Genomic DNA, 13,438 nt, shown 5'->3' with positions numbered 1-13,438 from the left:
GCCCCTGTCGCCCGGGCCACCCCTGTCCCCCGTGCCGCTCCCGCCGCCTGGGCAACCCCAGCCTCTGGAGCCCGACCCAAGATCAGTTTCCTTAGACCCCCCAGCCCCGAGATCCAGGCTGCCGATCCGCCTACTCCGCAGCCTCCTCGCGCATATGCCTGGCGGGGCAGGTCTGAGCGCAGCTGCTACCGCGGCCACGACGACGAAATATCGGTCAGCAGCGACAGCGGAGACGAATCCGACGATGGGACCTTCGGATGCCACCGCTGGTTTCAGTCCAGGCGAAACCGCCGCCACCGAAAGACCCAGCGCAACTTGCTCCGCAACTTCCTCGTTCAGGCCTTCGGAGGCTGCTTCTGCAGATCCGAGAGCCCCCAGTCCAGAGGCTCCCTCAGCCCCAAGGTCAAGAAGGTTGCCCTGGCGGAGAAGCGCAGACAGACCCACAAGGAAAGCGTGGAGAAGCGCGCCCAGAAGTGCGCAGAGAAGAAACGCAGCAAACTCATCGACAAGCAGCTCAAGAACGAGAAGATGGGCTACATGTGTACGCACCGCCTGCTGCTTCTAGGTAATGCGGCGGACTCTGCCCGTGGGGAGCAGGGCCGCCCGGGGGCCCCGGGAGTGGGTGGCAGGGCTGCCTGGTGGGGCTTGGGGCCCGGCGGCGGGAGGAGGGGGTCTGGGCAAAGGCGGGAAGAACCAGCCAGAAAGTTCCAGCTAGGGGCCCTAACTTTGCCCCGGGAGCGGGAGGGGCCTCGGGTGGGCTTGGGTGGCGAAGTGTATGCCCTTTAGGGAGAAAAGTGGTGCCGTACAACACTGAGGGTCGTTTCCAGCTGGACAAACCAGCGCCAGCGACCGTAAGACGTCGCCGAGTCGTGGGGTGGGGGACGGCAAGAAAGGCGGGGGCTTCAGGTGAGCCAGGAACTGCAGGGGAGGGCTCCGGGGTCGCTCAGGCTAGGCTGGCTGGGGCCGTTGGTGGGTTGGGGTCATTGGAGAAGGTGCGTCCCCGCCTCGCCTGGCACGGCTGCTTGGAGTAAGACGGCTTGTTGTTGGTGTGTGTTGGTGTCCATATTGTGTCCGCCTGTGCATGATATGCTCAAGCGTTCTTCCATTCCCGCCCCTGGCACCCCCAAATTACCCGCCGACTGTGTACTTGTACCGGGGAACGGGCTGTCTTGTGTTTTGCGCCATTGCGCGGGCAAAAACTTTACGTGTTCGCACACTCGGGTGGTACCTGTGCGCTGGCGCTCTGCAGTGGGCGGCGCGAAAACGCCCGAGAAGGTAGCGGGAGACGCTGGGCAGGATGTCGGGCCGCTGGCGGGGTGGGGGGAGGGGGCCGCCTCCGGCCGGCCTCCGTAACCTGTTTTCTGTCTGTCTTTCTCTCTTTTCTCCCTTTGCGCTAAGCGTTTCCTCACTTCTCATTCGTTCGCCCAACCCTCCCGCCTTTACGGTTGAAAAACCAGACACTCAGGTATCTGGGGCGTCCGGGGATGCGCGCAGAAATTCGGTATTCTGCACACACTCTGCTCACCTGGCGGGGGATGGAGGGAGGAGGGGGATGCTTGTCCATGTTTAAAAAATATGAAATCATTTTTCTTCCTAGGGAAGAGCCTGAGGTAAGCCAATCATTTACCCTTTTACAGAATACAGTAGGAGGGGCTTGGTGTAAAGAGAGAGGGTTTGTGCGTTGGGAGTGGAATGCCCATCTTGTGTTTGAAATGCAATTAAAATAAAACTTTTTTAAAAATGCTTCCAGTGTATTTTAAGTGTGTGGACAAAATGTGATAAAACTGTGAGACATGTAAATGTTTGCATGTGAATTCTTTCAAGCAGCTTTAGCTGGGGGCAAAGAGGCTCAAAGGTAAGACCCTCTGCATATGGGCTTGGGATACAGAAACATTAAAAAGATGTTAATAATCCCATTGGAAGGGTACCTTTGGTGGCCCTGGCCTTCCCCCTCCTCCTCCCTTCACCTATGCCAGCTTTCAGGGTCCTCTCCCCTCTCCAGGACCTCCCTCCTCCCCCCCACAGCTTGACTCTCGTTCCACAGCTAATCAAAGCGGCAATTAGCAAAGGTCTGAATGTGGGGCTTAAGTGAAAATTTCAGATGTGAAACTCCACAATGTTAATTTCTTTATTTATTCTCTAAGACCTCTCAAGGGATTTCAAGATCACAACTTTTCAGGCGGTGCTATGTTTGTTTGCTAAATATTTTATAATGTGTGATGGTGTCTATGAATGACCTACGGGCATCACTGTTTGCTGCTGTGATATGTGCCTCTTACGCATCACAGTTTTACATGTGATGGTCATTCTATTTATGCCCACCCAGGGAAATACAGACAACATCATTTCCCCAAAAGCATCCAGGAGGGAGACAGTTTCACATTTCAGATACCTCAACTGCGTGAAAGGCACAGCGCCTCAGATGACAACGTGCTGTTTTCCTGCAGACAACTGATTTTGCCACAAGAGCCCCATTTCAATATCCCAAGCATAGCTCTGGGTAGCAAACCTGTGATGGGGGAGGCGGCCATAATTGGGGGCAGACAGGAGAGCCAAGTGAGGGCGTGCACTTGAGCCCTAATTGGCCAGTGCCCCTCATATGCCGGGGCCTCAGTTGCCTCATTTGTGAAATGAAACTTTCAAGCAGATCTTCACTAAAGTCTCCTTTGCTCCGTGGCCTGAATCCCCTATTCTGGGGGTTGGGGAGCACCATCCACTTAAATCAGGACTGGAGCCTTAAACCATAGGTTATGCACGCATCAACTCTGTAGCAAACAGCCCGTGTCTGGGGCTGAGCCTTAAGAATAGTAGAAGTCTCCCTTGCTTACCCATGTTTTATATGCAGGGGGAAAAATTCACCTTAAGTAAAGGAAATTAGCTGGGGTCACCGTGCCATCATCCTGGCCCTGCACCCAGGTCAAGCCCGTTTGCATTCAGTGTAGTCCAGTGAAACGTGGGCCCTGTCTAGCGTGAACCTGAATTCAGAAAGCCAGATTGCCTGCTGTGGCAGTGTGGCTTGTTGAGCCAGGCTGCAATCTGACAAGGTTTGATTTTGCCAAAGTGACAAGAGAGGCACCCCGCTGGGTCTGAATTACTGATTGCAGAGGGGGAGAGGAGGCAGGATGAAGACCCACTTCCATTTAGGACAAGCCTTTTCACTAACATTTAGATCCTAACATATAAAACAAGACATCCGTATACACTGAGCACTGAAAAGGGAAGATCAAGTGACCATCCTTTGATAATTGGTGACATACAGATTCATCTGTTGCTTTAAAACTGTATGTGTTTCTGTGTATATACCCTCTCCATTTTTATTGCCCAAACAGCTTATCCGCATTACAGGGACTCTTAAAAAGGAAAATGGTAGATAAATAGTTAGAAATAGATAGACAATCAGTAACATGACTGAAATTCTAGAATAGCTAAAAAGTTGAAGCCTTTTTCTTACTCAACACTAGCCAATAATAGACTTATTTCCATGTTTCTGTTGCCTTTCTGAATAATTTCGGTGGCTTAAACATGTTTTGGAAACCTAATTTGGGTGATTCCCTCATTTTTGTTAAGAATTGAAGGGACTGCTAGGCTAGAATTTCTTAGTAGCTGCTGAATTTATTAAAATTGTGCGGGCAAATGCTATTGTATGATAATTTATTTACGCCACCAGGTGCAACAGTGAGGCATCCATCTCATCCTGCTGGAGTGCCCTTTGCTTTGCTTTTTTATTTATTTTTAATTCAGCCATTTTTCCGTATTCAAAATGCCTCCACTGAGCTGTTTGGTGCAGTGGGAAGGGCATGGCTTACCAGGCCAAAAATCTCTTCCTTGCCTTTTAAAATCCAATTTCCATAGATTTTTTCTCAAAAAAAAAAAAAGCCTTTCTATACAGCTATGTTAATTTTTATCATTTGCCTACATTGCATATACCATGGAAAACTGGTATTAAGCAAAAAAAAGTGGGGTTTGTCACCTTTTTGTACATTCCGCCCACCCCCAGCTTGAGAGGGATAGCCTCACTGCCTTCAGAATTGTTAGTAACCTGTAAGAGTAATGATTACACATAATGATAGCACTTTTTTACTGTATTTTTAAAAGCCTTTCTTCCAGTCACGTTTGTCCTTTGCAACAGCCTTGGGCAGTAAAAATGTGATGGGACCCCATTTCATAGGCAAGTAAACCAAAAGCTCAGAGATTAAATGTCAGGGACTTTTGCTCAAAGACTGCAAGGTAAGTGAAGGAATCAGAAGTTTCTAATTCAGTGCTTACCCCCAAAATGTGGTAATAAGTTATAAAGCGTCATTTCAGTGTGAGGCATTATTGTTAAGTGCGCTATGTGCTCTTAAAATCCCTTGTCAGATGACAGGTGTCCCGCAGTCTTCTGCCTCCTGAATAATAACCAGAACCAGACAGATCCTTGGTTATAAATGTCCATTGAGTGTAAGTGAAACGTGAGCCTCCTCATTGCTGGGATACCTGTCACTGCTGTGGTGATATTTTGTTTCCACATTTGCTGTCATTCGTCTGCCAACACTGCAGTCTTTGTTTGTTTGTTGGACTTCTTTTTTTAAGTGCAGGTTTTCTTTAAAGTCTTTTTAAAACCCCCCAGAAGTGTTCTTTAGCAAGGTCTAAAGCTTTTTTCTTTACTCAGGTTTCCACTAAAAAATCATTATCATCCTCATTTAAAAATACAGTTGCTTTTATGCATAGCCCCTCCATTATTAGTGTTAGAGTCTAATAGACTGTTTAGAATCTCCTGGCCTGGATCTAATGACCCTATTAAAATAACTCTTACTCAATATTCTTCATAGTGATTATTTCTTAAAAGTATTCCTTCCTTTCAGTCGGGGCTAATTCCTTCTTAGTGAGTGTCAGTACCTAATCTTGGAAATCACCTTTGACTTTTATGGGGGAAGGTTGGTATTAAGCAAAAAAAAAAAAAAACAACTTTTTTAGAGATGGTAACCTAATTGACTCGATTTGAAATTCTCCATCCCAACCGTGTGTCTTCTTTATAGAGTTAATTTTCCCACCAAATAAAACATACCCCTCACCCCAGCAAAACCGTGGCCCTCCAAATCCCTCTCCATTAAGTGACTTTTAGGAGGCATGTAAATAGCAAATGAAAACTGGTCTCCACACTTCTTGGTTTCTTTAACCTGTGGCAAAGGCAGGGTTCTTCCCAACCCACCTTGTGCCTCCTAGGGTTTCTAATGGAATGTGAAATTAACATGCCAGTTGTCCATTTCAAAATCGGATTCCTCTGCAAGTGTAGCAATGTTCAAAACAGAAAGGGCAGGGCCAGTTGCTGTGACAGGGTTCCCACCAGCAATTAAAACAGTCAGGCCATTCTAATTAACCCTCTCCAGCTCTGGTGGCCCCCCCAGTAAGAGGAACTCAGACTCCGGCCCTGTTAACACCAACCTCAACAGATTCCATTGAATTAGACTGAAAGGGTCTTTGTCCCATCAGATTCCTGTTGTGGCCTGTGGTCACCCTGGGCATAAGATCCTCATCTCTTCAGGGAGTGAGAGAAAGATGGGCCTGAGTCTCTCTCTTTGGGATTCTGCTAACGAGTCAGCAAGTCAAAGTGGCCTTTATAAAACTGAGGAAGGCTAGTGGGAAGCCCCAGATACAAACTGGCCATTGGAGTAGGCCAAGGGAGGGGAGGGGTGTTTGCAGAAGAATCAGAGGAAGATGTGTCCTTTTCCTTAATTCCTCTAAAGTGGGGGCCAGATACTAGAAATTGAGAGAAGCCTTGAACCCAGGGCCTGGCACATGTAAGTGTCTGATAAATGGTAGCCATTATGTTTAGAAATTTACTTTTCTTCCTGAACTTCTCTCTCCCTGGTCCAAGTGAGGGTTTGTTTTTTTGTTTTTGATGTTTTCTGTTTGTTTGTTTAATATTTTCTTGGCATACCATGTGGTATATGGGATCTTAGTTCCCCGACCAGGGATCGAACCCATGCTCCTTGCATTGGAAGTGTGGAGTCTTAACCACTGGACCGCCAGGGAAGTCCCTGGTTGTTTTTTTTGTTTTCTGCATTCCCCATGAGACCTAAAGTTCTAAAAGTCCCAGGCACCCATCCTGTCTTTCTGTCTCGACGTTTCAGAGTACACTTTGTACACGTTTTATAAATAAGGGTCAACCCAAGCCGTAGACTGACGACTCTTTGCCAAATTTATGATCGTGTGGGGTCACTGTTAGGTGCGCAACAGGATGAGGCGGGAACTTACTTTTTACCTGTCCTGAGAAAGTGCCGCCTACCTCCCTCTCGGAGCCCACAGCCCCCTCTGCCACTCCCCCTCTTTTTATTAGCTCCTATCTATAAACCAACCGGATACTATGGTTGAGCCCGGGGTCCTGAGCACGGATTGCTCTGTGCTTATTACACATGCAAAAAAAAAAAAAAGATTGTCTCTAGTTTTCCTTCCCGACAGCCAGATGGTGACGAAGGCCAGCCACTGGGAATGGAAGATGAGGAGACCTCCAAGAACGAGGTAGGGAACAACATACACATAAAAAAAAACCATGTTTGAATTTTCCTGTTGATCATCACACGCTCAGTTGAGATATGGGATGCTCTGTTCTCAGACAGCAAACGCTTGAGAGGTGTAGCCCCCTCCAATCAGAATTACTGGAGTAGTTTTACCCAGACAGCAACTGGGGGCTGTAATAGAGAAGGATGTTAGGTAACCGATCTGTGACACAGCAATGAAAATCAAGGGCGTGCGCCTCTGCCGTCCTTACTTAGAAGGAAAATCCCACGTTGCATTGCAGAGTAATTTGTTAAACCTCAGGAGAATTCCCGAGCATTTCGACTCCTGGAGTTCTGCCCACAGAACTTGAACATTAGATCTTACTAAATGTTTCTTAATGATTCAATTTGGGGCGAGGAGAGAGGTATAAAGGTAGAAATTGTTATCGGATCCCGAATTTATTATGAGTCAGTCAATGTTTCTGAAGTTGTCACACATACTTGGTGTGTGGGACAGAGTACGTACCTTAAACTTCCTTTAATGAGTTGATAATGGGAAGGAAGATCTCTCATACCCACTTCTGAAGGAGTGGCACAGTCGAGCTTTCACGAGCTCCGTGTCATCACGGAGCGTCGATTCTTCTGAGGGAAAAAGAACTCGATTTGTCCAGCTCTTGACTCTCCCCCTCAATCCAAAGACCAGAGTACCTCTCTCCTCTTTCCTATTTGAACAGTTTTGCCTTGCCTCAAACTGATTGCTAATTTGCAAATGACCTTGGAGGCTTTTTTTATAGGGAACCTCCGTTCAGGTAAGTTTGCAGCTGTGGGATTTTTGCAAAGAAAGAATAATTCGTAAGGTGAGGCACAGAAATTAAAATCAGGCATTGTGATGGAGTCCAGGGCCAAGAAGGGCTGCTTGCCAGGGCTCAACCCAGGGAAATAGGAACAAGGTCCTACGTCTCAGCTAGTGTCCATCCCAGCACCCTGCTGATCTTGGGGACCACATGCCTAGGCCTGTTTCTTTAGCTGTAAAAGTAGCTGATGGTTACCTTTGAAAAAGAAAAACCAATCTGTGGAGAATAGGCAGTGTTACTTAGGAAGTATATAGCTACTTAAATTGCTGGGGCCACTTGGACACCCCCTTTTAAGTAGATGCTACTTGCTTCTCTGTGGTTATATAAGGTAACTCCTAAGGTTTTTGGCCTTTGTGGGCTGCTGAAATCACAGAAAGTGTTCATCTTAATTCTTTATAGCTGTTCTCTATATAGGTCTGTTAGGCCTACAAGATGCTTAATTAACTTATTAATAAAATCATATACATCGTTCGGGGTCCTTCCACCCACTGCCTCCCCCCAATGTGGATTTTTTAATGACTGAATCTAGAATGGCGCAGAGATGGTGAAGGTGAGTTGATATTTCAGGTGGCCACTAGGTGGTGAGATGGCACAGGCAGAAGAAAGGTGTCACATCTATAGTGAAAATGAGAGGGGAAGGGAAGAGCCAGCAGAGACAGAGGGGGGTCCCACTCCAGCTGCACCCTCCCACCCCACCCCAGGCCAAAGCCTGGATTTAACAGGCCCCAGAGCTTTACTCAGACCTAGCCTTTTATGTTTAAGCTCTGACTTCTCCCTGCTGGCTCTGTGCTGGGATATTAGCATTTTCAGGGGGCTCTGTCTAACAAAGGGGTCTTCCATAGGCGTTCTGTTGCCATGGGGACCATCCTGTGCGATGTAGGGTGTTAGCAGCCTCTCTGACCTCTACCCACTTGACGCCAGTAACACACACACACACACAGCCACAGCCCACCCCACCAGGCACCACCACATACGCAGTGTGACAACCAAAACTTCCTGTAGTCGTTGCCAAGTATCCCCTGGGGTGGAGGGGGGCAGAAATCATCCCCAGTTGAGAACCACTGCCCTAACATTATCAACATCAAATCCTGGGGAAGGTAGAGATCATACAGGTCAGAACGTGAACACCTTAAAATAAAAAATTATCTTCAGAGAAAAGGCTGTTGGCTTCAGTTACTAATAACCAGTCAGAAAGGTTTATGCCAGTGTTGGTGAGCCTACATTCCAGGGTAGAACTAATTTCCAAAAATCTCTGAAAAGAAGGTGACCTAAAAAGTCACCAGCTGACCCTAAATAGAATAGAAAAGGGTGGAAATAACGAATCGGTCTAAGACTCTGATTAACCAAGTCGGTCCCGTAGCTAATCAATGGGCCAGGATAAATCGGGGCTTACATAGACTTTAACCCTTAAATGATCACATCTACCACTTAGGGGTTCTTTAGGGGCCTTTGTCTGCAGCAGGCAGGGAATTCTCCCCGTCTGGTGTGCGTACGTTAATTCACTGTGCGTCGTGGAGGAGGGTGGCCAAGATAATCGGCACTGATACTCAGATGGCTGCTGGTCATATATCAGCTCTGGGATGGCTGGGGACCCACCTTGCGTGTGTCCCACAAAACGCAAATGGAGCCTGTGATTGGCAGTGCGTACACGCCTGCCATGGGCGTGGGCCCTGGGGGTCACCTGAGCCCCACGACCACAGGGAACCAGCCCACTGGATGGAGGTGCCCCCTAACCTATAGCAACTGATATTTCAAGGCAGGAAGCTGTAGGGGTGGGATAGGGGGCAGTGGAAGGAATGCCTCTGAATGTACTGAGGAAGGTAAAATGAGATCTTTTAGGAATAAAACATACCTGTGCCAACAGGAATAAGAACCTAGGGACATTTCCTGATCAAGAGAGTTGCACTTGGTTTTTGATAAGATGGTAGATGCACCCTGCCCACCCCCTCATCCTAGGGCAGATTCTATAACCAATATCTTGGAATAATCACAACAGGAATACATCATTTTTTAATTTTATTTTTTACAAAATTTTTTAATGAAGTATAGCTGAATAAATCATTTTGCTTTTAAATAGTGGTCTAGGCCCCCAGCTTGCACCTAATGAGTCTCTCCCCCAAGTATCCCTTATGGAAGGAGACTTTATCGCTTCTTTATTATATTTTGAGCCTAAAACACTTATATTTTTGCTCCCTTCTGATCTTCCAATACAGTTATTACAGATTCATCAGAGATTTAACTTTTTTTTTTTAAGTTTTTTTTTCTTTTTCCTTAGAGAATTTGGAATGTGTGGCCTTTAAGTTAATTGCAAAGTCTAGAAGGGAAAGCAGAAAACAAAAACCCCACTCTCCACTCCAGACACCTATATGAACTTGGACTTCTGCTTTTACTGTTAAGATTACTTTAGGGTAAAGGGTGGAAACTGATTGGTAGTTTGATCAATTATATATTGGACATGTTAAATTTAAAATATCATTTATTTTAATAGGTTTCAAGTTTAGTTAAGTGAAGTGCCCCCTAACTAAGATGATCTTATTGCAGAATCCTCAGAACTACCCAAGGCATGTTTTTTGAATGTTGATTTTGAGTTTTTGCCTGGGACCAAGTGCAGCATCTTTCCAAGGGAATGCTTAGAAGGCTCCAGGCAGAACCCAAAAACAAATGCCAGACGTTAGGGGAAAATTTTTAAAAGTTGGATTGCCAGAAAATAATAGCTATTTATAATTCAACACTTAGGTGATTTCATTTCTTCCTTCTTAGCTGCTAAAAGGGAAGCGTATTAGATCATTTTGTTTTGCAAACAAACGGCCAGGGCTGATTTTAAGATGGACACTTGATGGAGGGTCGCCCTTTCCAAATGCAAGTCTTTGGGCCTTTTCCCGATGGGATCCGGTCACTCTGGAGCGCTATCAGGAATCTTTATCCTTGGGCGGTTGGGATGGGGTGAGCTTGTTATCATCCTTCGCTGTCTCCCCACGTTGCCTTGATTGTAGAGGGGGCGGGCAGAGGGGCCCAGGATCGTGGAAAGAGCACACTGGGTAAATGTTAGCGGGCTCTCATTTCCGGAACCTTGGTTGATTGAACTGCTCTATTCACGGATTCCATGAATTTGCCAGGTGACATCCAGAAAAAGCCAGAGTTTGACGCTTTTTTTTTTTTTTTCCCCCCCGGTCCGCGGGCCTCTCACTTTTGTGGCCTCTCCCGCTGCGGAGCACAGGCTCCGGACGCGCAGGCTCAGCGGCCATGGCTCACTGGCCCAGCCGCTCCGCGGCATGTGGGATCTTCCCGGACCGGTACACGAACCCGTGTCCCCTGCATCGGCAGGTGGACTCTCAACCACTGCGCCACCGGGGAAGCCCCAAAATTGGACTCTTAAAAGTACCGACAAGTTATGATGATTCTGCCATGGTCAAGATAGGGGCTTAAGTTTGGTGGGCCATCCAACAGAAAGACAGGGGGGATCTCTCTGTGTTCACCTTTATGTAGAAAGAGGTGATGACCCAAGGGACAAATCCAAAACCCTTGCAGAAATCTTATCCTGAGACTTAAGTTGCCAGACGGCAGAGGCCTCACTTCTCTCTTTCTTTCTGGCCCTAGAACCTTGACTCCCCAGAGATAGGGTCTGACTTCTGATATTAAGGCAGGCTCCAAGCTGGGCACTGATCTTTCATCCTGCCAGAAAGAAAGGGTCAGGAGACAGACCACCAGGGCTGCCTTTGATGGAGAAAGCGGGGTGCTCTGTCCCATTCTCCCCAGAGGTCCGCACAGCTCAGAAATGGGGGAGCAGAAATCAGCCTCTTAAGAGATTCCCTCATTTTTTCCTTGCTTTCCCTTTTTTTTTCTCTCTCTCTTGCGATTTTTTTTTAAGAATAAGATTCTTATTTTAAGGGGGTTTCTGAGCAAGAAATACCTTTTTTTTTTTTTTTTTTAAAGGGAAAGAGACGAGAACACCAACGACTTAGGGCTGAGAAGTAGAGACAATAAAATAAAGCAAGGCTGCTCAGAACTGGCTGGCAGATGGCGCTCGGCTTTTACTATTGAGAGCCTGGCTTTTCAAAATTCACCTAAGGCAGAATTCCACGGCCCCTCCCCTAATCCTCTTTCCCAGGGACACAGCTCCCGCCCTCAAGGCCCAGGGATAGTTTTAAAGGTGTTCCAGTTGAACAATTGATATCTGAGGTCAAACCCTGTCCCTTTTATTTATCTTTTAAATATTTATTTATTTGGTTGGTTGCACCAGGTCTTAGTTGCAGCAGATGGGCTCCTTAGTTGCGGCTCGCCAGCTCCTTAGTTGTGGCACAAGAACTCTTAGTTGCAGCATGCATGTGGGATCTAGTTCCCTGACCAAGGATGGAACCTAGGCTCCCTGCATTGGAAGCGCAGTCTTATCCACTGCGCCACCAGGGAAGTCCCAATCCTGTCCCTTTTAACTAGTGGCTCTATTAGACCCTAGCCAGTGCAGGAACACACACTATCACAATGACCTCTAAATTCCTAGGCCGTGTGTGTGCCCTAGGTCTTCTGGGAACCAGTTTCTGAGACCTTTGGGCAAATTGCTTTATCTTCTGGGACCCAGTTTTTCTCATCTGAAAAATGAGAGAGATGTCCTTCTCACTTTAAAAGTTCTTTAACTCTCTTATTAAAAGTTGTAGTAGAACTGGTATGCCAAACCACCCCCCTGCTCCGCCACACACACTCTCTCTCTTTCTTAAAGTATCCTTTTCAAAATGGCAGCTTGTACAGGCAATTTTAGGCCTATCTTTTGCCCTTTGGCACATAATTAATAATTTCTGAAAACCCATCCCTGGGAGAATCTCTGCAGGATGCAGAGGAGAGTGGGACATTCTTTCTCACCCCAATCAAGGGCTAGAAAAGAAATTCAGAGGTGGATTGAGGTCCTTTTTTCCAGCAGGGAAACCCAGGGAGCCTTCCTGGAGGAGTTAGCATTTGAGACAGTATGGGAAGATTCAGGGAAATGAGAGAGTAGACTTTGGGGTGAATGCTCGGTGCTGTCTTATAGAGAAGATACTGGCTGAGAGTAAATCCTTATGGTTTTTTCATTCGTGGGAGCATCATTGGGTTTTTGAGGGTCTCAGATTTCAGAGCTAGTTTTAATTTTCTCCCCTTTACAACCCTTCTCTACCTCTCAGGGCTGCAAACCCGCTGAGCACTCATTCAAGAGTCTTCTCCGTCTAAAGATGGGACCCGCACCCTCCATCTCAGGCCCAACCCTGGACTTGGGGGAAGGTCACTTCTGTCTTGTTTAGGCCAAGTTCCAGTGGAGGGGAGGTGAGATCTGATGGTGTCTGGGGCCGAGTTCCTTGGTTCCGAAGAGAACAGGCATCCTTGCCGTTTCTTCCCCCCACCTCACCTCCCCTCCCTGCAGCAGCTGTAAAATCATGAGGTCATCTATTTGAGAAGGGCCACGTGAACTTACCATGCCAGGACCTACCAAGTCCCGTCATGGGAGTTTATTCCTTTCCAACGAAACTTACCCTCCATATACTGTTCTTAGATACATTCTCTTCCCTCCCTCTTTTATAGTTGAACAAAATCAAAGGGACTGAATAAAATATATTAACTTCGGGCAAAAGCTTCCCCCGCCCTGCTAGTAAAAAATCCTCTTCTTTAAGTCAACAAACTTTATTCCAACATGCTTCTCTTAAGCTCCTAATCACCTGGGGCTCCTTTAAAGCTTTTCTGACCTTTTTCCTTCTCACACCTTCCAACCTATAGCCCTGAACCTTGGACGAGGTTGGTTAACAAAGCCCCCCCACCCCGGGGAAGGGGGTTCCTCTGGATGCTGGGGTCCCTGGGAAAGCAGGGCAGGTGCGCTGCCCAGTTTCTAACACCTTTTCTGGGCCAGTAGAGCTCCTCCCCCACCAGAGGTCAGCAGAGAGCTCAGAATGGCTGGGATGCTCGCAGGAAGTGGGATCACTTAGAATTTTCTAGATGAAATGTAGGAAAGCCCTATGGAAAAAAGCCCCAGGTTTCAGGGGATGTCTCAGGTTGCGGTCTCATCCTGTGCTGGGTTCCTGGGAGTTTAGTTTTAACACCAATCCTGCCATTCTGTGCTTTGGGGGAACAGGGGGCTTTGGTCTGTTCATT

At 47.2% G+C, this 13,438-nt stretch overlaps 2 protein-coding genes across 3 annotated transcripts in view; both read left to right on the top strand.

The window, feature by feature from the left end:
* LOC112402955 (guanine nucleotide-binding protein G(s) subunit alpha isoforms XLas-like) overlaps positions 1-13,438 on the top strand; it is a 52,852-nt gene that overhangs the window by 1,915 nt on the left and 37,499 nt on the right. The window contains exon 2 of the mRNA XM_024750183.1: positions 4-565. Coding sequence (XP_024605951.1) covers positions 4-565 — 562 coding nt within the window. The remainder of the gene's footprint in view (positions 1-3; positions 566-13,438) is intronic.
* Positions 1-13,438, top strand: part of LOC112402987 (neuroendocrine secretory protein 55-like) — a 55,901-nt gene that overhangs the window by 15,133 nt on the left and 27,330 nt on the right. The window lies entirely within an intron of this gene.

This window comes from Neophocaena asiaeorientalis, unplaced genomic scaffold (assembly GCF_003031525.2).
Source record: "Neophocaena asiaeorientalis asiaeorientalis breed wild unplaced genomic scaffold, Neophocaena_asiaeorientalis_V1.1 scaffold606, whole genome shotgun sequence".
Taxonomy (NCBI): domain Eukaryota; kingdom Metazoa; phylum Chordata; class Mammalia; order Artiodactyla; family Phocoenidae; genus Neophocaena; species Neophocaena asiaeorientalis.
This window is presented reverse-complemented; position numbering and strand designations above follow the sequence as displayed.